At 41.2% G+C, this 25,785-nt stretch overlaps 1 protein-coding gene, 1 long non-coding RNA gene and 1 pseudogene across 2 annotated transcripts; all 3 read right to left on the bottom strand.

Annotated features, from left to right (window-relative positions):
* Positions 1-74: 74 nt before the first annotated feature.
* Positions 75-1,199, bottom strand: LOC117745929. Its single transcript, XR_004611282.1, has 2 exons — positions 1,073-1,199; positions 75-431 (listed from the first exon to the last, which is right to left on the bottom strand). It is a non-coding gene; the product is annotated as an uncharacterized LOC117745929 (long non-coding RNA).
* Positions 1,200-2,544: 1,345 nt separating this feature from the next.
* gadd45aa (growth arrest and DNA-damage-inducible, alpha, a) lies at positions 2,545-4,783 on the bottom strand. Its single transcript, XM_034554549.1, has 4 exons — positions 4,609-4,783; positions 3,929-4,030; positions 3,574-3,793; positions 2,545-3,289 (listed from the first exon to the last, which is right to left on the bottom strand). The coding sequence occupies exons 1-4, from the start codon at positions 4,656-4,658 to the stop codon at positions 3,176-3,178; spliced, it is 486 nt and encodes a 161-aa protein (XP_034410440.1). The 5' UTR covers positions 4,659-4,783; the 3' UTR covers positions 2,545-3,175.
* Positions 4,784-16,109: 11,326 nt separating this feature from the next.
* The window catches only part of LOC117746375, a 76,460-nt pseudogene continuing 66,784 nt past the window's right edge, over positions 16,110-25,785 (bottom strand).

Raw genomic sequence — 25,785 nt, forward strand, 5'->3', positions numbered from 1 at the left:
AAAAGCCAGGTGCATTCACATTGTGTCAGCACAATAACACCTTCACTGAACGCCGAAGATACAGACACAGTGGAATAAATCCTGATGCATTTATTTATTTTGACAAAAAAGAGCTTTTTCCGCACAAACATGATACAGACTGGGTATTTTCTGTGGGCATGAATGGCCCTGAAGGCCTGAAGCATGTTCCCCCACCACTGTCTCACAGTAATCCCGGCGTGTCATTGTGCAGCAATGTGAGAATCACATGGCAGGCATACGGCCAGCGACTGGCAGGCCGGCTCACTGACCATGCGCCTCACTGGAAACCTGCCTTGGCAGTTACAGTGTCAGTGTGTTGGAATGTGCTGATGAGGGGAAGAGGAAGGGGAGGGGGAGGGGGGGCTGGTGGGCTGACTGCAGTGGTACCTCTGTCCCTCTGGTCGGCTCAGCTGTGAATAGAAACAAAAAAAAAGACGTTGGAGCCCATTTTAACTCGGTAACTGCTGCCAACCACTCCCATAGATTCCTAGTGTAATATCTCATTTATATTATCCACTCATAAGCAAAGGTATAAAGAATGTACTCAAGTCTAGTGTAACTTTGAGGTACTTGAACTTAACTTGAGGTATTTGCCACGACTGCAACTTACCGTTAGAGAGGAGGAACATTTTACTTCACATTTATTTTAAAGCTAGTGTGGGTGTTTCTTTTTGTATATTTGTTGAAATGCTCTTACATTCCGAAAATAAGCAATCAATAAATAAAATGCTCTGAGAAAAAAAAAAGGTATGTGTAGCTGTCGCCAGCCTGTCGAGTCAATCTCACTCCTGTTTTACTTGATGTACTTTTTATTCTTTACTTACATCTTCATGTACGTATGTACTCTTACTTGGTAACACATATTTTCATATTGTAGTATTTCTACGTTAAATTAATTAATGGATCTGTATATTTCCTCAACTCAACCCTTAAATGGGGTTTTGAAGCTATGAAGCGCAAACTATATATTCCACCTTAAAACGGAAGGTGGATCATATTTCTACAGTAGCTCAGATTTGATTTATTTTTAGAAACATAGATAATGCCTCACCTGCATTTGAAGCCACAATACAGGACAGCCAGGAGGCACTAATGATGGCATGCAAACCTCAACCTTTTTAAGGACTTCACTGGAAGGCACATGTGACATATTAACACTTACGTCAGGCCCCTACGGCTCCTTAAAACAACCTTTTCCCTTGGATCACAACAATACCACATTACATCAGTCAGCGTCACACCCTGCAGTCACACGCCAGACAACCTTTAACTCAGTGTCGACAGAAACCACAGGGAACATGGAGCTTATTGGCCGAGGCGACGCTCTGAGTCAGGTTAGCGGTTTCGAGAACATGTTACATCATCTCATATTTAAACTACTGTCTGCTCTTTATACTTTACTATAAGACTTCATTAGGAATGCCAGTGTGTTACATGAGGGCATGCATGTGGACCTCATATAGTATACCTAATAAACCAGGTTATTTTTAAAATGCAACAGCAGGGAAATAGACAGTTCAAGTGCAAGTGTGCCTGAACCAGAGCACCTAAAGACAAACTATGATAGCATTAAGCATTTGACTTAGTAATGTTAAATATTGTCACATGACCCTTTTGATATAAAAAGCTGAGCTGTGTTGTGCAACTCAAGGACGACCCGAGCATTCCCTCTTCTCGTGATCATGACTCTGCACTTTCGTAGGGGATTGCCTGCTTTACAACAACCCAGTGACATCACCGACATTCAACTCAAGAGAGATCACCTGGGAGTGTGCGTGCGTGTGTGTGTGAAACAGTTGGAAAAACAGCGGGGGGAGTAGAGCAGTTCAGACCGGCTTGCACAACAGATTGCATGCCAATGCCTACTTTACAACATTTTCCAAGTAGTTGCAGTCATGTGCTCTGCGGGAAGCTACACCACATATTCTGGTCCCGAGGGCGGAGGTAGCCAGTGGTTCAAATAGCAGGAAATCACCTGATGTTACTTCGCTGTCTCAGTGATAGACATGCAGCTCTTTAGCGTAATGCAGTATGTGAAATATAGGCCTTATGTGACCCTCTAACTGTGGACCATGCGTGCAGATGTCACATGCACTTTTCGAGGAAGTCAGCTGGTGAAAACTAAACTGTCCAACAAATCACGGAGAATTGGTGAAAAGGGAACCAGTGTCGATGAATGAACATGATCCTGCTGACCGAGGCAGAAGCCTGTGCAGAGAGAGCACTGAGGATTATTGTTCTGTTGAGCTCAGAGATGGCACTGAGGCCACAGAGGCCAACATGACCTCTGTGATCCGCACGTGACTCCTCTTTACAACTGCAACTGCTAAAGGTCACAATTCAGCTCGGCTTTGCTAAAATTTCTAGAAATGGAGGAGGAAAAAAAAGGAAACGTGCAGTTATGTCTTCCAAAAAAATACTTTTTATTGTCAGCAATAACATATGTATTCAGATTTTGCAAATATTTAAGGTAAAAAAAAAAGAAAAGAAACATAAATACACTTAAATATCATTGGAAATAACTTAAATTGTAACAAAAGAATTATTTTACTTGTGGCAAAAATACAGCTGGCATAGAAAACACTAAATACACAGAATGTCTTCACTGGATATGTAGCCCTTCCCTTTTTTAATTTTGACAATAGCCATGTCAACATTAACAATTCTAATCAAATAAGTGAAATTGCAAAAGGTCCAGTGTCTCAACAAGTGCTTTGTTTCTGCAGAGAGAAGCCAAGGCTTTGGTCCACTCAACAGCTCCCATTTCTGGTTTCTCCCCACTTCTCTGACTCCTCACAGAGGCCAAACATACATGATATAATCCATCTGTACAGTGTCCGGCATCACATGCTTTTTCAAATTCCCACTTCATGGCGATACAAGCACCTCGCCATCTCATCTTGGTTTCCAAGGCTGACAGATGCAACTCCAAACAGTCCTGTCTAAAGTGGAAATCCAGTCCCCATATCTTTTTTCCCCCTTCGTTAAATAGGTCCCAGGTAGACAGCAGGGGCTTCTTTTTCCTCCCAATATTTCTTTCCCCATCCACAGTGCTTTGGAATTTTGATCTCTGGGTGGTCAAGTGTCCATCAGGGTTCACACCACTCTTACTTTGCAGATACAAGTCCTTTCACAGGTGTTTGCAGCTAAAGGTTCATCGCTCGGGCAGGTTGATGATGGGTACCCACTGGTCCATACAGCGGCTCTCTCTGCAGAATCGGTTCACTTTGCTCAAAGCAGGGTCCTTCCACGATGTCGAATGTGGGCTCTGAAAATATGAATAAAAGCAAATAAATTATTTAATTGCATATATTTTCAATTACATGTTATCATAAATTACAAATAGTGATCCAAGGTAGTTCCCTTTACTGAAAGTCCCAGGAAGCCATATATCAGGGAGGAGTCATATGTTTATCAAACGCAGGAGAACAAGTACAGACAAGTTTTTCCTTGTTTCATTCATGTGTAGCACGCAACCCATTGACTCAAATCACAACATCACACGATTAATGTAGGTGTGAAACAAGTAGATTGGTGAGAAGGGATACTTACAGTGACCAGGACACAGTGCAGGTCCATAGGTTCACCCCCACTCTGCTTTCCTCCTCCACCCAGTATTTCTGCGAGGCGCCGGGTGTTGTTGACTCTCAGGATGTTGATATCATTCTCACAGCAGAATGCTTGAATGAGGGTAAAGTGGATCTGCAGGGCCACATCTTTCACATCTTCGTCATCAGTGGCCAGGATGCACAACACCACATTATCAGGGTCTCTGAAGGAGGAAGAGAATAGACCCTTAAGTTAGTTTTTTAAAAAGCACATTACATATCCTGGTAGAAGCGTGCACTTGTTTATACAGTGCACGAGATCTGTAAGTGTCAACAGGTCAACAACTTAGTGCACTTACACATTGAGAGACTTGGCAGCCTCGTAGACTCCGATTGTAATGCTGCCCTGTGGCAACGCAGAGGTGAGGACTTCTTCCAGAGCTGTCGCCACTGAATCCATTCTGCAACACGGAGACCGATAGTTAGTCATCAACATCGGCACATTTGCACCCCGAGCAACGTCCCAACGTCCCATCGTCCCTTTTCTTTCTGGCCGCTAACTTGACCACCCGGCGTCGTCTCACGCACAACAGACGCGCAGGCGTCGGGCTCGCCACGTAAAACCTGGGCGTTATATCAGTGTCATCGGGTGAAAGCAAACCGGCAAACTGAAGACTGTCCCGGGCCGTTTGTCCAGCTTTCACCAGTGTGTGTGTGTGTGTGTGTGTGTGTGTGTGCGTGTATGTGTGTGTGTGCAACGTCCGGTTGAGTTAGTCATCGGAATAAAGCAGCTCGCGACGAGCTCTCAACCGAAGTCGGTTCGCTGACCGAAGTCTGTCGCCAACACAACGACGATGCTGTTCGTAGTTAAAACACTAATATATCTGACTTTACCTTTATTATAGTTAATGCACGTACTGTTGCTGCACACACACACGTGTGTGATGGAGATAATCTGCGTGTCAGACCGACACTGCTGACGTTAAGTGTACATCGATGTGATACGAGGATAAAAGGAGTAAATCATAATATTATTTACCTTTCTTGAGAATAGTCCCCACTTAGTTCCTCAAATGTCATGTTGTACATAAAATCCAGATCCACTTTAGAGCAAAGTAGTCCGCGCTGGCGAGTTATTCTGGTGTCTTCTCGACTAAACACACGCGCACACACTTTATCTGTCGTCTACTATGCTGCAACTAAGAGATAAATCTGGCAACTTCACATTAAAACTGTCCGGTACAATGTGAGTCAGGGGAATATTTGCATAGCTGGTGCTCATTGGTCGGATGCTAATTGTTCGTGTGTGCTCTCAAATGTGATTGGACGACCACGCAGCGAGAGGCGTGTCCATCTCCCACCCGGGTTACCGGTTACTACCGTCACGACAGCTGCCTGCTGGCCTCTAAATACAGTTAAAAACATTTCCAGGAGCCTGACTGTAACTCTTACGACACCTTTAATGCTGCATGTGATATAATAACGTGCACAGCTGCATTATTGAATTCACAGGCGAAAGCCCGAGGACCCCAACCCTTTGCTCAAAGACACAACTAATGTGACAAACTACAATAATGATGTAAGAACAACTTGAACACAAACAGCCACCCACATTAGAGATATATCACTACAAGCGAATGGCTCTTGGTTCATACAGAACAATAAACAAATACATAAATGAATACTTGTTACAGAACTCACACTCGCTGCCGGACAGGACAGGACAGGTTTCAGGACAACTGCATGGCAACGGGACGCTTCTGGGGATAGCTGCGCTCTGATTGGTCCGCTGCGAAACGTGCGAAAACTCACCGAAACCGCGCGCGAGATCCAAAGGACTGGCGCGAGAAGTACGGAAGCTTGGAGACGACACTGAGACCAAACGACCGTATTAAACCTGCGTTATTCACGCGTGGCATTGTTTACAACTAGGTCAGTGTCATTCATACCACTTTCCACACAATCTGATATCCTTTTATTTGTAGGGATTTTAAGTTAGGTCCTAAATGAAAGTTAATACAACACTTATGGTTATACAGTATATGGTGCAGCTGATGCTATACCTTGCTGATATTGCCTGGTTGTCTATAATAATACGGCCTCAGTGATGAGCATGAATAGAATCATCTAAAATAAATGATGAGATAACACAAAATATGATGAAGTTGAATGACCCCACACAGGAAATTGAAGTATCCCTCCAGTAGAAGGCAAGAACAAAAAAATAAATAAAAATAGAATATACATTATCATCTGTGAAGAGTATTGTAACTATGGCAGTGTCAGTATCTTAAAATAAACACTTTTGTGTCTTGTCCGTGTGCATCCCGTTAGTTTCTGACAACTACATTATGACAGAGCCCTTGCACAATAATGTTACGTGATTTTGAATTACAGCATTTTTATAACGAAATCGGTATCTTCAGTAACTGTTGAACAAGTCTGTGGCAGTTCTGTTTGAGTTCATCCTCTCAATGAGATGAAACAATAATTCTCAATGTTTGATTTTTTTATTATTTCCTGGTGGCTTTGAGTGTCAGTTTTCATGATGTTACATCTGCACAATGAGTACTAGATTAGAATTTCAACTAATGATTATTTTCATTACCAATTCATCTACCAACTATTGTCTTGCTTAGTCAAATCACCACTTGGTTTGTAAAAAATAAAGTGCAAAATTGAAAAGATGCCACGATTTCTATGGCCAGTCCAAAGGTCAAGTATTTTCAGTTTAAAATGATAGAAAACAAGAACACTTAAAAATGTCCAAAGCAACTAATCAATTATCAAAATCGTTCATTGATTAATTGTTTAAACTCCACACTAGATGGATTCAGAATACCTAATTCATGCAAAGAAATGACTCAGGGAAGTGAGATGAAGCCATTCTGTGGATGTTATGGGATGTCATGCTGCCCCTTGGTGGCCGCAGCTAAAACTCACATGGAATCACTATTATAACTTTGCACAGTGTGACATATCATACTGTATGCAAGCTGTTGTGCAAGTAAAGGGATCCATTTACAGACGTCTGGGCAGACAAGAACAGTTCACTGATTTATTGGTGGGGTGACATTATGGAAGAGGGATGCAAGTCCAAACAGAAGTAGTTGAGAATCCACAGGTAAACAGAACAGGCTGTTACATTATAGTTCAGGTTCAGGTTCAGCAGAGGCACAAAGAGACATTGATAATCTGGCTAGGAGCAGGTGGAGATAGGTTGGTATAAATACGATGGGGATCAGGTGATCAGGTAGATGTAGGAGTCAGGTGACCGGGACTGGCGGGACAGTGAGGGCATCTGGTGGATGGATGGAGAATGGCAGGTCTTGTAACGTTCCTCAGAAATGCAGGGGCCTGGGGAAGTGTGTGTCTGTGTGTGTGTGTGTGTGTGTTTATAAAGTATAAACATAGAAAAAAAAGAGACTAATAAATGAATATTTAGAAGCATGTAACAATTCCAACTCATTTAACTGTTTTAAGATGGATGAATGCTGGAAGCCAGATGTGATTCTCTAATGGTAGCTTTGGGAACAGCTACAAGTAATAATAATGAATGTTATTCTATACTGGCTATGCCTGTACATGTGTATGTGATGCAGGATACTTCATCATTGTTTTTAAACTTTCAGAGACACATTTGGCCAGTGCACCCGAAACAGTTTAACCAGCTTGGCAGTCTTCTCGGCCTTCGGCTTCATGTCGTATGAGGTGGGTGTTGACATCTCAGTGATATCTGAATCAGGTATGGGCTGGTTTGTAGGCAAACACTATGTTGTATATTCCATTGTTGTGTTTCTATGAAGAAAAAAAAAGAAGTGATTAATAAGTATCTACCAACATATTTGGTTTGTGCATGTAAGAAAATAAAAAGCATTCACTTCCTCGCAAAAATATGAACTCTAAATTAAACTGTCAATATATTTCCCCAATGTCATGTGGGTCCTCACAGTGCTGTGGACTGCCAGCAACTGGGTCCTCACATTTATTATTTCAATTCTTAAATGTAATATGTCCTGCCCTGCTATTTTATTTACTGCTGCTTCAAACAAAATTTCCCCTGGGGATGAAAAAAGTATCTATCTATCTAGAAGGAGCCGAGGACGAGCAGAAGGAGGCGAGTACAATACAGTGGGTGGGAGGGAGTGGGTGGGTGAGTTAGTTAGTTAGTTAGTTGGTGAGTGGAAGAAGATGAGTACGAGAGGGAGGGCAAGAGTTTGTGAGTGGATGTGTCGGTTAGTTAGTGGGTGGGTGGGTTTGTTAGTGGGTGGGCGGAAGAAAATGAGTACGAGAGGGAGGATAAGAGTTTGTGAGTGGATGTGTAGCTTAGTTAGTGGGTGGGTTTGTTACTTAGTGGGTGGGTGGATTGGTTAGTTAGTTAGTGGGTGGGATTCTTTCTCTGGCGGCGACTAACGAAGGCTCACTGGGATCTCAGAGCAGCAAATCATGGTTTTATCTTTATTTTTATTTTTATTAGAGTTAGTTAGTTCTTACAAAAGTTGTTGTATTACCTGAAAAAATTCTGTTCAGCACAGTTCACCGGAAATGATGTCCTGTTGTGGTGAGAAACATCTGTAAATGTTTCCTTCGGTGATTAAGGAGTTTTGTGCCACACACACACACACACACACACACACACACACACACACACACACACACACACACACACACACTTGTGGTAAAACCGGAAACAAAATAGGCTCACAAGACATCTTCACCATTTGCGGCGACATGTTTCTTTATTTTGTTTTTGCCATTTAGGTGACTCTTCTTCTGGAGGCTCCGTCCATTTTTCATCCCCAGAATTAATTTGACTTCTTATCACTGCTGACATGCCCCTTTTCCCCCGGGGAATCACAGATTTTATTCTCGTCACAAAAAAAAACAACCCAAAAGAACAACATCATTATCATGTCATCTGTTTTAGTTGATCCACACTCTGCTCTGAAGGCAACGTGTTTGTAGAGAACGCTTGGCTAAATTGATTAGGATCACTTCAAGCGGATTCATTTGCGCTCACAGCGGTACAAAGAGCCAATCTTCCCCTTTTCTTTTCCCGCAGACGGCGTCAACACGAAGCTCAGGAGATTGGAAAGCGGTGATTAAATTCTCTTGAAATGTAATGCGAGTTTCCAAAGTCAAGACCTGAACCAGACAAGAGGTCAGGTTTTTTGTGTTGATTATTTAAAATGTTTTGTATTTCTACATATTTGTGGATTACAGAGCATTTGTTAAATTAAATGAGAGTTAATAGTCTTGAACTTAAATCAACACACACACACACACACACACACACACACACACACACACACACACACACACACACACACACACACACGCACACACACACGCACACACACACGTGCACACGCTCGGCCTAAAAACACCTCACACGTAATTTTCAATGCATACGTTTTGGGTATTGGGCTGCAATATGTGATTAGAAGTTCTGAGAATTTGAGCAGGAATGCACGTGTACTGATGAGATGTGAGGCTCTTGGGAAATCAACATTAATGAGACATTAATGAGACCTTTTCGCATTAAAGAAAACGCAGACTGCCGGACCACAGAGCGATCGCCTTTCATTTGATCGCCTGGATCAGAAGGATAAATGAGCCGGCGACCAACACAGAGTCTTCTGAGTGATGGACTGTAAGCGCTCTGTGGCTTTAGAAAAACCGGATAGACAGAATGAAACATATCCGGCCATGAGCTGGACGTCACAGAGACAAAGTGATGGGAACAGGCTTAGATTAGAAAAGTACAAATGTCCCATGCACAGATCATACGGGAGCAATGTGATGCCCTGAATCTATAAATGGAACATATAGCAATCATCCTCGGCACATACGCTGACTGTGTTGCAGCCCGCTGGACGTGCAAAGAAAAGAGCAAATCAAGTAGCAGAACATGGATGTAGCAACTGAAATCTACATATAAATAATAAAAAAGCTGCTGATCGCATGCTAGTACTCCCCAACGTCGGTTTGATATCTCTATAACATTTAAAAACAGAATAACTTATAAGATGCTGAACCACGTCCACATACATCTGAGTGAATTAAAGGTCTCTTGAAGGTTCTGTTAAAGCGCTCCACCACACTTCCAATAGCCGCTGAAACCGCTGACCATAAAACTCAAAGCCCTCATCTGTTTGGAGTTTCAACGACTGTCTCGAAAGGCATCTAGCACACAAATATTGAGAAAATTCCATCGATACACATTAACAAAAGCATTGTCGTTTCCCTCTGCATATTGACCTATATCAATCTGAAATTGTTTGGGAAATGTAAAGCGGCGTTGCATGGAGGGAGTACACATAAAAAGTTAAGTCCCGTGACCTATTCTTCTGAGGCCCAGAACCCTACCACAGCCCAGGGGTTGGACATCTGTTCAAATATATATATCCTACAGGTTTGGAAATGCTGTCTAAAAACCTCTTGTTGAAAGTACCGAATCTAACTGATGATGAAATTTAAATTGCATATATATATATATATCCTTCAGAGATGGGAATGCTTTCTAAACCCTTGATTTCAACAGGGCCAAATCTCCGAGGGGAGATGTAGCTGTAGCTGTCAGCTCCACCTCCGTCGCGCTGCTCGCTGTGTGAACACACAAACCAGCACAGAAAACATGTTGCGATTTAAATGGATCCATTTGCAAATACATTATTCATGTTTCTCTGATAAGCACTAAAATATTTTTTACTTGCTGCTGCGTTTAATTCATTACTTGGACATTTCACTTGCCTCCAAACTGGGTAAGAAACATTGTGAAATGCTGTGGGATATTTCTCAAAGGTTGTTGCAGCCCGCAGGCCCAGGATGACGTTCCTCCAGCACCAAAATCGACCATTTGCTTTCACAGTAAATATTTATCTCGTGGGTTACCAATTCGGGGACGAATAGCAGGCGCTATAAGTGTCTATTTGTGGTTGACGTATTGACAGCCAAGCGTTTAAATGACATCAGCACTAATATACAACCAGCTGCCACACTTTTTTATTTTTTATTTTTTTTCTCTACAGAAACTTTTGCTCAAATGTTGGCCAAAAGCCAGCTTTGACAGAAAATATCTAAATATCTAGCCACGCAAAGCCCTTTCAACCACAGAGAGGGCAGTACACAGTAGAGTGTTACCAACCAATACTAACCACTGGCCGCCATCTAAAAGAGGTCCAGGTCCTGTCAGGATTTTGGAGGCTGCTTCAGTTTATTCTGTTTTTAAAATCCTCAGCTAATTGTCAGTTACTCATTTTCAAGGTCAATAAGAAAATGAATATTCTAAAGGATAGTTAGCTACACAAAGAATTATGTATGTGCACATGTAAAGAACATTAACACATATTTTGCATGAAAATAAGCCAAATCCCAACAAGCCCTGTCTGTGTGCCAGTGTTGGATTTAATCACTTATTCTGTTCATTTTATACCTTTTATTCAAACATATTTTTGAAAGCTGATCTTAATATCTTTAAATTATTTTTACAGGCGAAAAGTGTGATACAGCACATTATTCATCGATTATTACAGCACCAACAGTAACATTTTTTTATAAATCACTCGAGTCATTCTGCTTTATTCATAGAATTTTCTTGGAAACGAATAAAATAACAGACGATCTTAATCTTTACATTACCTTCATTTTGTTAAATGTTTAACTTTTTTATAAATAAAACCTGTGAATGCACAGTGACGTGGGAGCAGGTGTCAAACAGCAGGAGGCCCACGAGGTCCTCAGGGAGGAGATAATGATGAGGGGCTCGACTTCAGCATCATCTGGAGAGCAGAACAAGTTATCAACAGTAGATGGAGAGAGAGTGAGAGGAAGGAATGACTGCAGGTCTCTGCCTCATCACCACGAAGCATCGGCACAGCTGTTTTTTTGCAGTATTTGCTGATTAAAGAAGTAAAGAAGGACATCGGTTGTGGCTCATGCTGGATACGTTGCTGCATTTAAGGGGCGACACCACAGATGACAGACCACCAGGAACATTCCTGAATTAGTTGACAAATAGGAGTCAATATTTTGGAATATCTCTCTTTAGAACTCCCTTACGCTATGAGTCATATATGAACAAAACCCCTCGCTAAAAACCTAAAGAATATATATATGAATGACAGTGGAAAGTTTGTCGTCTTTGCTACTTTAGTGGACATTTCTGGGGAAGACCTTTTAAAGAAATGTATGGACAATTACATACATTTTGAAGACCCTAAAGATGAATAAGGGTAAAAAAAATCAAAATTGAAACATGAAGTTGATGTTTTTTTAAATTGTATGTATAAAGTATGCAAGTGAGACATGACCTAATGCCTCATTAGAATTGAAGAAAAATCTAAATACAAATGGACAAAGTAGTAAAATAAACACGTACATGTATTTGGATGTTGTATTTCTACAAGTCTAATGAAAGATATGTTATGGAAGCAAAAAAGCCCCAAATTAGAATTTAAAAAATAAAGATATCTTATCATAAGACTGTTAAACACTCAGACCTCTGGCAATAAACACATCGCTAGACGGTACAATGGATACCAAAGAAGTCCAACTTTCCCGGCTGAATTTCATTGTGTTTGTAGTAACTTCTTAAATCGCTCATAAAGCACTTCACCTCTGTCCAACCATTTTCTCCCTTACCACCTCGGTTTTACCAAAACCGCCAGGTGACATATCACTTTGAAGTTCCTAAACATAACCCAAGTGATGCCAACTAAACCTACTTCATGACACTTGAGCAAACCCTATGCATTGAAAGTCATGAGTTTGTAGCCTCGAATATTTTTTTAAAACAAAAAGGCAGAAAAATAAGCAGTTTCCATTTTTTATCTCCCCCCCTCAAAGCTCAAACAGGTGCACCGCATATACATGCCTGTGTTGTTTGAAATATGCTGGGGATATAGATGAAAGTACCTTATGCGTTGAAAACTTTCTGTTCTTACTTGAATACTTTGACATCTGTGAAGATGGTAAACCCATTTTTTGTATGAATCACCTCCATATTGAAGGATTCTGCACATTCACTTGCCAAAATAATTGCCATTGCAGGAATGTGTGCAGAAAGTTTAGGTATTAGGTATTTTGTAGGAGAATGAAAGTTCTGTGACAGAGCTGCAATTTAAATTGATGCAAAAATCATTTTCTAATCTCAGTGATAGCATAATGTTCATGTCCACATGTTGCAGAAAGGGATAATTTTTATGACAACGGGCATTTTTCAGAAGATTGCAACTGAATTCATCAACAAGTGCGCCATGTTCTCCATGAAAGCATCACTCGATGGAACCAAACTCTCGCCTAACTTCTTCCTGTGAGAACGTTTGTGGTCGTGGAACTGCAACGCATGCATGATGTACATCACATGATTAACAACATGTAGACACATGTCAATAGTCAGGCAAGGCTCCATTGTGGCAGAGGCACATTCAAGCCGTATTCAAGCTTTCCAACACAACAATATTGGCTGACAGTAGAGCTCCTGGTGGCATTTATCATCCCGATCTGTACGCTGCACTACCAACAGATGACAGAGAATATGTATCGCATTACATTCCAAGTGGATTCACTGATCCTTATAAAGTTGTCCAAGAATGGAAGGCAACTCCACTAATAAGTGATTTTAAACGAGTCGAACAGGAATCCCTGATCGGAGGCATCTGAGTGTGTAAACGGTCTAAGTGGCTCTTTACAGATAATCTTTTTAATTTCCTTTGCTCCATGTGTGCTTTACATATTCCCCTCATCTGTGGTCTGCATAATGTGACCACATTAAACAGACGGGGAACAGCAACAGCCAGATACGGTAGATATACTCACAGAAAGAATGTGCCCCTTTACTGTGTGTCAGCTTCATACACACATTTCTTTTTTAAATACTGAGGATTTATATTCGACAATAGAATTTGAACGTGTCCCCATATTGGTCAGATTTTTACAGCAAACTACATGCTCTGCTATGGGTGTGGAAAATGAACCTCTTAAACATGTATTTAGTTTGGGGTTAGAATTCCCCAAAAGAAATAAAAAATCACACCCAGTCTCTGGAAAAAAACAAAACAATTTATTTTAATCAAACAGGATTTCGACTGTAACGATACTACCAGAATTATGGTTAAAATCGTCTGGTTATTGTTTGTTTTTTTACGGCATGTCACTCAAACCCACTGACATCAATGTTAATCACCAATACTAGGTACCATTAAATCATCATAGCACATTGGCAGAAAAGAATGTCCCAAATATAATTTTAGGTGTACAGGTACACAGACGCAGGTCCAAATATGCAGCCGTTTTGACAAACAGACAGAACACTGGATTCAAAATGAATAAAAAAATAAAAGGTCTTCTTGTTGACTGCCATGATTTTCTTTCTTTATCTTTTTAACTTCATGGTGAGATCTGGTCGATTGTTGTCCTCTGACCTCGAAAGATGAACAAAATAAAAAGTTTCCTTTCCCTTTTTTGTCAAAAGTGAAACAACATGATTGAGAATTATTTAAAAAATGAACATGCTTCAATAAAAAAAACACAGTTTTTCATAACATCTGAACCGTGTGCCCGGTTAGGACTTCAGTTGTACTCCTTGTTGAGTTGAGAGTGAGCGGCTGCTGTAGAACTGATGCAGCAGAGATGCACAGAATGTAACACAACCTGCCATCAGCTGTTCACTTATTGTTGGGTTAAAAAAATACAAATGCAGGCAGTTTAAGTTTTCGAGGCCCACTTTGAATTTGACCAACTTTTTGTCATTAAAATCCCACCTGTGCTTTGGTGTCCTGCAGATAGACGGCGGTAAGAGTTTGATTAAAAGCTGCTGTCCATCCTCATGCCGCCTCTATCTGCAGCACTCTTCACACTCTCAGATTATCTTCCTGTCTCACTCTGATCATCTCTCCTGTTTTCCATCGAGTCACAATCCACCTGTCAGACCGAAGCAGATCATCATTTACAAGCACACGTGAGCCGTCTCTGGGTGCGGTGCACGAGGTGACACGCGTCCACAGGTGCTGTGGAGGCGGCGCTCAAAGCTTTACTCTTCAGAGACATTGACAGAGCGAGGAGAGGAAGCTCCCAGCAGGGAGGAGGAAACAAAAGGTTGAAGACCAAAGGAATAAGACAACAGACGAGGAGCTTAGTATAAATGAAACAAAGCTTTGTTTGAACCATGGGAAGGGTATGAGTCCCTCTCCAGTGGCAGAGTTTCTGTGAGAGAAACGTCTTGACTTCTTTTAAAAAAAGTATGTCTGCATTACCTAATAATATGGTTTAGATAACACTTTGTTCCTTCAGTTGTGTAGTTTTAATGACTTGCCTGCTGGAGGTGTGTGGGGGTTAAAGGTTAGTGCATAACTGGCATTCTCTCTCTGCCAGCTTCAAGCTGAATCTTTACTGCTGTGCAAATCCAAAACTGTTTGTGAAGAAAATTAATTGACAATTTTTTTCTGAATTGCCCGTTAACAATGAGATTTCTTTTAATAATAAAAGATGTTGTACAATTTGATTTTCTCCATTATTGCCCAGCCTTATTAAATGTAAAATAACTGATATTACCTTTTTTAATGTGTAACTACGGCAACTGTTTGTCTGCCGTTTGGTGCACAGCAGGAAGTGCACAGCGGGTTATTGGAACCGTGAACAAAAACTAATAGAGAGCAAAATCGCTGCCCTGACAGCTGAACAATGAGCTGAAAGTAACTGTAACGCTCTGTAACGCAGAGTGGAGCTGCGGAATTTCTCTACGTTTATCAATAGGAGCGAGCTCTTTCACATTGTCATTTGATACATTATAAAAGATACTGATTTATATCCAGTTGAAAGACCTTTAAAGCTTATTAGATCCGTGACTAAGCTCATACATTTGGAATCATTTTTTGCAAAATCTTCCCTCACTGACTCACATTTATTTGAATATATTCTGAAATTATTTTCCCAACAAAGAAGAGCTTGTTAAGCTTAAACCTTCAAAAAGGGACTAACAGCTGCTAGTAGGTGGGACGGGTGGTCGAAAGAAAATATCGTAAAGTATTTTCTTGGGGTTTAGAGGGTGACCTTGAAAAAAGTAGGCCGAAAACACACGATCACAATCAAAAGGCATGATGACTGAACTTCCAGGAGATATATAAAACAACATCCTGCCTCTACATACAAGTAACCATCTCCTTCCACAGAACACCCAACCACAAGAGGGCCTAGCTCCACATGTTTTCTTACCCATACATCATAAAAATACTGATACCGGCATTATTTTCAATATGACAAAGTGACGTTCGCCAGATATTGTTACAAAGACATGAATTCCACATTTACATTTTTGAATACTTACAGTTGAAAGAAAGGATATCTACACCATCATGAGTCCAACACTCTTGCATGTTTTGTATCAGTATATTCACAATTTAAAGACAAAACCGATTTGTTCTTTTTATTATTATAATTTGTTTTGCCTCGGCATGCTGCTGATGCACTTCTGCCAGCAGAGTCTCCGAGTGGCTCTGAGTGCAGCGTTAAAGTCCTGAGACGAGGCCGGACCGCCTCCAGTCAGATGAAGTACTCCTTTGGGTTTCCAGTGGAGGCGTTCTGGGAGTCCGTCCGGTTGTTGAAAGGCAAGTCTTGGCTGTCCTCCCGTTGGACTCCCTTCACTTCCTGGTTTCTGTACGTCTCTTTTCTGCGGTACAGGAATCTGGCGGTTATCGCCAGGCCGGCCACGATCACAAAGATCACCACTGCTATGACGCCTGCAAGGCAGAGGACACTCAAGGTGTAAACAGCTGAGATATCAGATAATTGTCTTTTCAATATACGCGTTTCAAACTACTCTAAAAAAGAATATGTTCTCCCATATACTGCCATAATATTTTATCTTACTAATCTAACTTTCAAGTACATTAAACACCATTTTAAATCTTTTGAAACTATCCCCTGCTCTGTTGAGCACATTTGGGAATATGAGAGCAGGTTTAATTTAATTGGAATTCTAAAATATGACTAAAATCAATTTAATACTTCATTGCGTAGCAAAGAAACCGTGCTTATTTTCAAGATAACGGCAAATAAGTTTTCCCATCAGCAAGCAATTCCTTTACAGGTTTAATTAGGTGAGCTGCCCTTTGTGCACCGAGACAGAGTCAGGCCAGTTTAATGGACAGTTTTAAATGACTTTTTTTTCTTTCTGGGCCTCACCTTTTCTATCTACACGGTTATAGATTGAACCTTTTCAGTCTTCTCTTGGAATCAATCTGTGCTGGCAGAGCAACAAAGTTTTAAATGAGTTTTCAAAGGAATCTTGCCTGGCACATTACTTTAGTCCTTCTTTGAGCTCAACATCTGTCCACGCCGTGGTTCATCCCAGCGAAGGTGACGCGTAACCTTTATACTTAATCTTTGTCACTTGGTTGAAAAACTCACCAAACAAATGCATTAAAGTTACTACGAAGACCTCTTTTTTTTCATGTGGATTTTGGCGCCTCTGCGGACAGTAAAGCGGTAGTATTTATGAGTGCGAGACTCTTTAGAAAACTTTATTTTATTGCAGCAGAGTCTTGAGAGTCTGGCCTGCACAGGCCTGGTTCTCAAGGAGACTACCTCCCTTCTAGCGGGCCCAGAGAGGCAGCCTGGGCCTCCGGCTGTGACGAAGGAGACTGTGGTGAGCCTGCATGATGTCGTCTGACTTTGCACACAGTTTGAGAGTTATTGACAATAAATATGTCGACACAGCTGATCTTCTCGCTAATGGTCTGGTTTACTGTTGTCGCTCGTACAGAGGCATCAGTATTTCATTGAGACTGTTTTATAACATTTAAAGTTACTGTGAGGACCTTTTAACTATTCATATTGCAGGTGGAAAGCAGTATGGTTGACTTGATTATTGTCAATAGTGTACCAAAAAAACCAAGTTGTTATGGTGTTCTTGTTCCAGTACAGTGAAATGGTTCAGTACCTCCAATCAGAGCCAAGTCAGTCCTCATGGCATTGACTAAAGGTTGACCTGAACCCACTGAACCAGACTGGTCTACAGCAGAGAAGGAAGACAGGAGGAGGAAAAACACATTAAAGACAGAAAATGAAAAAAATCAAAGGGGCGCCAAGAAATGGAACGGATGTCAAAGAGCAAGAAAGAAATGAAGAGACGAGAATTACAGCAAAAAAGATCTCCACAATCATAAAAGAAAATGAAGGAATAAATACTCCCCCCAAAAAAACATCTCAGAAAGGGAGAGAGAGAACAAAGAAGAACAACAAGATCAGAACATAATCATTCAAAGGAGACGGGGAAATACTACGTCAGCTCTCCAAATGACTCTAATAAAGCATCACAAGCGGGATGAGTTCGAGCTCAGAGGAGAGAAAATCCCAAAGTGGTCCAAATTAATGAAAGCATTGATCACGCTGTCATTGGTCTCCAGAAAACAAGGAGGATACTGCGTGAGATTAATGAGCCTCTTTGTGAACTGGAAAGGCAATTTTCATGCAATTTCAACACGCAGAAATGAACAAGGCAACGGGAGACGTGTGCCACTCTGTAAGCAACCTAAACTCTGATGCAACGCAATCAATTAAAATCAAACGTCCTCGACGTATTGGAAAGTGTTTGAGCGCCATCAACTAAGGTGGCTTTCAACATCTGTCCTAAAATGTCCTTTATTTGTTTGATCATTTTGAGTTATTGTTGTTTTTCCATCTAAAAGCTGAATGCATAGCTTTTTCGTGTTCATAGATGAACACAGTGTTAGCCGTGTAGCTCGTCACGCTACATAATGAGGGATTAACCCTGCGGCTCCTTCTTTAAGCACTTAGGATAAAGCAGACAGCAATAATCTGCTCTTTTTGTTATTGTCGTTGTCAACTAATCCCATAATCATATACTTTCCCTCCCGCTGTCTGTGCCACCTTGCTTCATGCTGAAGAAGTAAATCTTTAAAAACAGATCTCGTATTTTTATGTATAAGTGAATAATTCATATTCTCATTACAGTTCACCACACTGTAGTTTAAAAAAATACTCCAGGGACTATTTTTAGTGGCCAGTGAGAATGGTGGCAGCATGATTTTGTCTGTGGGATTTACTCAAATTGTGTGTGTGTGTGTGTGTGTGTGTGTGTGTGTGTGTGTGTGTGTCACTCAGTTAAAAATACCCTGTTGCACTGTTTCTGATATGCACAGAGGGATAAGATATACAAGGCTTTGGCGACATGTAGTGCACTTGTTAGTTGGATCAGTTCATTTTTGATTTGGGTGATTTTCATGTGATAAAAATAAGAAAATGTATACAATATCTTATCCTTTGACTATGTGTTACAGAGCCTGTCATCCAGTTTCTGAGCTTCTATAATCTATGTAAAATGGAATGTGATTTTGCCTTTAATCATTGTAATTTACCTTGATTTGTAACTATTACAACGTAAAGCAATACAACGTTTCTACGCTACAAATAAACGGTCAAAACACACAATGGACCTCTCTTTTGATTCTTTGTGTTACATTACCGGAAACCACAATTAATATCCGCACCACAATGTTTAAAAGAACACATAATTGTATAAGTTCTGATCATGAATGAACCTAACCTGACTCCTCCCCTTCCTACCTGACAGGTGGTGTGTGTCCTCTGCTGCGTGGGGATTGGCCGAAGCCGAGGAGCCGCAGCTGGACTGGACTAAAGGCCCCGAGATGACCACGGGGCTGGTGTGCGGGTGGAGCAGAGCGGCTTTCAGAGGGCTGATGGAGTTAAAGTGGACCACGGAGAGACAACCGGTGAAACCGAGAGACGCCAGCCGGGACAGCTCTGGATCCACCTCATCGGACCCTGGAGACAGAAATGGAACGAGAGAGGGTTTGATGGTTTTGGACTGGAGAAAATAGCCACAAATTACAGGATATAAAACTGTCTACGTTTCATGAAGTGTATGTGGATATTAAACAAGATGGTGATGAATAAGTAAATCACTTTGGGGTCGGCTGTGGCTCATGGGGAGAGTGGTCGTCCCGTAAGGTACCCGGTTCGATCCCCGCTCTCCCCATTAGTTGCATGTCGAAGTGTCCTTGAGCAAGACACTGAACCCCCAGTTGCTCCCCGGGTGCTTCACAGCAACCCATTGCTCCTTAATAACTAAGGATGGGTTAAATGCAGAGAAGAATGTTCCCACTGTGGGATCAATAAAGTGTATAATATTATTATTATTATTGTTATTATTAAAACAGACCTACACGAAGAGGTATTTTCCCATATTTTGTCACCTATATGTTTAATACTGTAAATATATTTTATAATACATCCTGGCAGCTCTTTCCGTCATCCTGCGAGACCACTGACAGGAAGTGTTTTAGCGTCGGGCTTGAACTGAGGAACGGCTTAATCTTTCAAACTAATCGCCTCCTCCCTTCTGCCTCATCTCAACTCAATACTTATGGCCAGGCACTAACAGCTTCATTGACCCTGCTGCAGATTCTCCTGTTAACCCTCATTGTGGGAACATTGTGGGCAGTATACCTTTTAACTGATTTTAAGCCCCAGTAAACATAATTCATTCATCAGTCACTCGTTCATTATGCTGAGTACGATCATTTTTGTTTGTTTACTCTGCTGAAAGCAGCAGCAGGACACGAACATCAGAGAGAATGTCAAACATACAGACACTTACTGTTGCCATTACAACACTCTGCGTCTGTCACTCCTCCAGACAGATGTGCACTCTCACCTCATGTGTCCCCTCTATTGAGTTAAATCCCTTCATCCTTCACCTTCACTCCTTAACAGCAGCTGTGAGAGCCAACGTTACCGCGGTAACCAGCTGCATCGTTGAGTTCAGATGACTGAGAGGTGACACATCTGTATGTTGATGAGAGCAGCAGTAAACAAGCCCCCCCTCCCCTCTGTATTCCTTCTGGGTCCATTAGTGAGGCTGATGGATGACGGCGTTGGCAGGAAACAACAGAAAAATCCACTTTCCTGCTGCTCCTCTGATGCTGATCTGACTCTTTGCCTCCTCTGGTGTGACAGAGGGGAGGACCGGTCACATGCCGACACCACGAGGTTAAAACACACCGAGCTGAGTCACAACATCCAGAGGAAAGATCGTGCAGACAACGTATTTGTTACTCTAAAGATTTGCATGGTCCACATGAAATGTGGATTTATTTAGTTTTTGTTATGGCATTTGACAACTGACAACTGAAAGTATTTTATCTGCACTCTTCACTTTTAATATAATTAATTAATGATTATTAATTGTTTTTTGATTGTTTTTCTGGAATGATTTTATTTGTCTTTTTGTAATTTTATGTAGCTGTAAAGCACTTTGAATTGCCTTGTGTACGAATTGTGCTCTATAAATAAACTTGCTTTGCAATATGAAACCAATATGAAACCATATGCTAAGGTTTGATGGATATTAATATTTTGAAGGCCAAAAGCAAAATATATATATATTTTAATTAACCGATAACCGATAACCGATAACCGATAACAAAGTCATTCATTCACCTTCAAGCATGGGAGTAAAAGACTCTGAGAGGCTAAGGCTGTAATTGATGTTTCAAAGTGTCATTTGTATTTAATCAATAGAACATTGTGTGAGATCCAATGAACATTTTTCCAAGCTTGTTTAAGGGCTTCACATTCCACTGCTGAGCGTTCTCAGAAAGGTTATGCAATGAAATCATGTCCATGAATATTTCAACTGTACAACAATGTACTGACAAACTGCTGGAAGGTTCCTGTCTGAAAATACTCCTCAAAACACATTTCTGCATGTTTTCTTAACCTGCATTCGGTTACATTCATCCAGCAAAGAGGCACCTGAATAAAAAACTAAATGCCAGAAAAAAAGATACTTTGCTGAGACATTTTTCTACTTGCTATTACTTTATGGTGCTGATGAAAATCCCTTTGAAGAAGCTGACGCATGCTTTACTAAACTATATAGCCAGTGTGCTTTTTAAATTGACAGTGCGGCTGTTGTGTCTCTGCGGCCTCTCCGATCCTTCATGTTATTAACAGCTTATATCTCAGTCTGTCTCTGATGGAGCCAATTACTGTCTCACCCCGACTCCGCTGCAGGTCCACGTCCAGGACTTTTACAGCTATATGGATGAAGCAGGGCAAAAAAAGAAAAGAAATGTGAAGCATCCATTAAAATGGACACTTGTTCAAATCTGTAACTGGAGGGATGAGGAGGCGGTATGTGAAGGCAAACAGAGCTTTGAGCAAACGGTCGCACTTTGTCCAGAAGTCTTGAACATTTCACTGGTCAGACTGCATTTAATTGGTCAAAAGCAAATAAGGAAGTGTAATGTCCTATGGATTCATTGTCATCTGGAGTAAACTATTGCCAATTTTAGTTGTAGGTCATATAATTCAGCCCTATTCTGGATGGCTAAACACATTTACTCCTTGTTTCACATACTATATTTTCAGTTAGATTTGCAGGTTCTCTGCAACCTTTTCTTGCTTCTTTCCAGTCTCTCCTCATGAACTTAAAAACATGACCAACTCTAGACCTGCTCACATGTTGTTCAACGTAACGTCTCAGTTCAAAGTGTAGACTCACATTTTTTGAACAGAAGTCACCATATTTGGAAAGAGACGCTGTATACGTCTCTGGTAGAGAGAGACCTGTCAATCACCTGGTAGCCCCACCCTAAACAAACCCTGCTTTATGGACTGTTTGACTCAAAATGGAGTATAATTTACTAAATGAACATCACGCTGTATTGAAGAAGACTTGGAACTAGAGATTGAGACCATAAACTCATGTTTACAATGTTTACTGAGGGATTAAATCAAGAGAGAAGTAGAGTCATTTTCTAATACACTTCTATATGATCTGAAATATTTAAGCGACCGGAGGAGTCTCCCCCTGCTGGTCGGTAGAGAGAATGCACGTTTAAGTCATTTCTGCATCGGCTTCACTTAATAGAACCGGAGACTGCCGTCAATAACTTATGAGGCTACATCCAACTTCCCCGTCTGCATGGTTTACATCTGGACTTTGGTACTCAATAGGATTTTGGACTAACTACATTTAAGCCTGCAGCTTAAACGAGCACATAGGTGTCGGATTAAGCTAAAAATCTCTTTGCTTGGAGTGTTCTCCAACTTAAAAGGCCTCCTCACTTACCGTGCACTCGGCCCAACACCAACGACTTGATGGCGTTGAATTCTCCGTCAGATGTCAGGTTGAAGTCTTCTCTGGGATTTTGGTCAATCTGAAACAACCAACATATTTTTCTTATTAACTGTGGGTAAAACTTATTTTTGTTGCCTCAAGAAGACTAATTAAATAAAAAGTAACTTTAATCTTGGGACATTATTGACTATCTTATCTTTTAATGAGGGCTGCTCTACAGAGTCTGGTCATGTGGCAGTGGAGAAGAAACCTCGTCGGAACCAAAACTCAAGTTTAAACCCAACTTCATCCATTTGACAGCCGTGCTTGAAGAGATACTCACCTAATATTTTAGTTTCAGCCTCATTTGACTTTATGTAGGATTTGCAACTGCGTATTATTTCAATGAGGCGTCACTTGACTGTCACTTGACGCTGGATGTCTTAAGCATTAACCCATTAATGTCCTTTTAACACCCGAGTGTCTGTTGTGGAACTGAATCGAGTGAGAGTGAAAAGAAGTTTTCCATGTATTGGTTTGTACCTCCTGTCATGTAATTGTGTGGTTTAGGGGTGACGTTTGATAATGATAGCTGCAGATTAGTAACTCGAATGTCTGTTTGGCAAATTAAATTATTAGGTCTCCATGTGTTAAAACGCGATTTAAAACATTTCCCTTTCATCTAGAGTCATTCTAGTGGCAGTGTAAGCCTGAATTTAGGCAGAGCGATGCTTTGGGCCGAAAATGTTATTAGAAAATAAATACATTTGTTTAATTGCAAATTTGTTAGAACCAAAGACGGAGTTTCCATTTTTTTCAAACATGTCTCAGACGTGTAAATGATGGCTAATGTTAGCATTGTGCTCATACTTCATAAAGTAAAAAGTCAATGCTGTTGATGGAAAGTGGCGACAGTCCTGTTGTGCCGATGTTGATCCAGATAAGCTCAAGGTACATTTTTCTTTGCTTTATATTGATATGATTTATTTGAGTTCATTTCAGTTGCCACATATTATCACCTTGGAGCGGTTCTCCTATGGAGAAACAGAGCGGGGCTAACCGGAACAGGCTGTGAAATCAACAGGAAACCCTCGGAGGAAAACCGTGGACACCGGCCTCTCCGGTAACCGTTTACAACCACGGAAGGACGCAGTGCATCTGTGTGCTCCGAGTGATTTGGGCTTTCGGGGAGTCATTTTTCAACGAGACATCTGCTCGGGGGGGAAGAGGATATGATACCGTCCACTTTCTGGACCAGTGAGGAGATTTGAGGCCGCATGGCCGTCGGGACGAACCTCACTGAAACACTTGTTGAGGTTCACCTGAAGTCCCCCCGGAGTGTGTTGGGAACGATGTAATGATTCAAGGTGATGGAAAGTGGCACAATGAGATTCTCACAGTGTGAATCGGGAGGCCTGCTGCACCCATGCGAGGTGAGGTCACCTTTTTTTTCACCTCAGGGTGTTGATGATTATACAAACACCCAGGCTGCCGGAGAGCGATGACCTTAACCTCATTCATCATCCCAGACTGTTGTTAACAAGATAAGACGTTCAGTATAGATCCAGATACGATTCAAACGTCTTATATTTCGACTGAAGCTCTTCTAATGCGTAGTTTGTCCCCGCTGCACCGCCGTAGCTCCGCTGTCATCACCGGGTTTATTATCTCCGAGAGGAACGAGACTCTGTTTGTTCCCGACTTTCTACTGATTAAAATGTAACACAAACACCGTCACGTGGGATCTATGGTCTGTCTTTGGTAGATCGTTAGTTCCAGTATTCTAACATTTTAGTGCATAATATCGACTTGTATTATCTCTGTTATGTGCAGCTGCAGGTAACTGGACCCAAACGCCATCAACGAGGGAAAGGCAACTTTATTGCACAACAGGCTTCAACGCAGACAAAACAAGCTCACACACAATATCTTCAGCGATCAACACAAGACGAACCGACAAAGGGGAATGACACGAACAGGACTTAAATACAGAGGGCTGGTGCAGGTGATTGGATACAGGAGGAAACAATCAGAGACAGGGCAGACAATCACAGGGACAGGAAGTGCAGAGAAACAGAGGACACGAGAGACAAGGACTTCAAAATAAAACAGGAAACACGACACAACACTACAGATCCACTACAGATCCTGACAATCTCATGTGGGAAAAATGACACATGCTCAAAAACGGCCCTTGTTTCCACAGGAGGAGAAGGTTCATGCACAGCTGTGTGATTTTAAGTTTGACTGGCGACAACAACATTGGGTTCTGGTCATTATCGTGTGTTAAAGTGTTCACATGGAGATGAAAATGCAATGAGGACACTGGTATGATTGTGGTTTTTGAACATGTGCAAAGGATATTCCATCCACAATCTCTTTTTGTTACCAATGGTCATCAGCTGTAGACCTAAAAAGGTTGAACTTTGGCGGTTTCATTCTTTAGCAACAACAGAATTAACAAACACAATTAATTTGGTTGTGTGTGTGTGTGTGTGTGTGTGTGTGAGGGGGGGGGGGGGGGTCACCTGCACAGACACGGAGTCGCTCAGCCTCCTGACGGTGACAGTGTGCAGTCGTCCATCGGCCAGGCTCTTCACTCGGCTCCTTAACACTTCGGCGTCTCTGCTGCCGTCCAGCTTGTATCTCACCTCCAGCTTATCTTCACACACACACACACAAAGTTGTTCCATTTAAAAAAAAAAGAAGAAAAGTTCTCCTTGTGAAAACATCCAGGTTTGCGTCTGTACTTTTTACAAATCTTATTTTAAGGGTATATATATATTTTTTGTTACTTCCGCTGGTGAATCTGAATGATGCGTCTGATTCAATAAAGCTTTGGATATTAAGAGGATTAGAGGTTAATTCCCTATCAATAACACAACTAATTAATTTTCATAATATTCTAAGGATTAAATGCAGATTTAATGAAAAAGCCGTGTGATGTCTTTTGTGTTTTTAGGATTATTAAGAAGACACATTGCCCTAAATAATTACATGTATTAATATTTGTTCAAGTGTAGTACATTACATAAAGACACACTATGTTCTTTTCAATACAAAAGGTGCATTTAGCAAGAAGGACAACTGATTTGGTGTATGGGGTCATCC

Source organism: Cyclopterus lumpus, chromosome 17 (genome assembly GCF_009769545.1).
Source record: "Cyclopterus lumpus isolate fCycLum1 chromosome 17, fCycLum1.pri, whole genome shotgun sequence".
Taxonomy (NCBI): domain Eukaryota; kingdom Metazoa; phylum Chordata; class Actinopteri; order Perciformes; family Cyclopteridae; genus Cyclopterus; species Cyclopterus lumpus.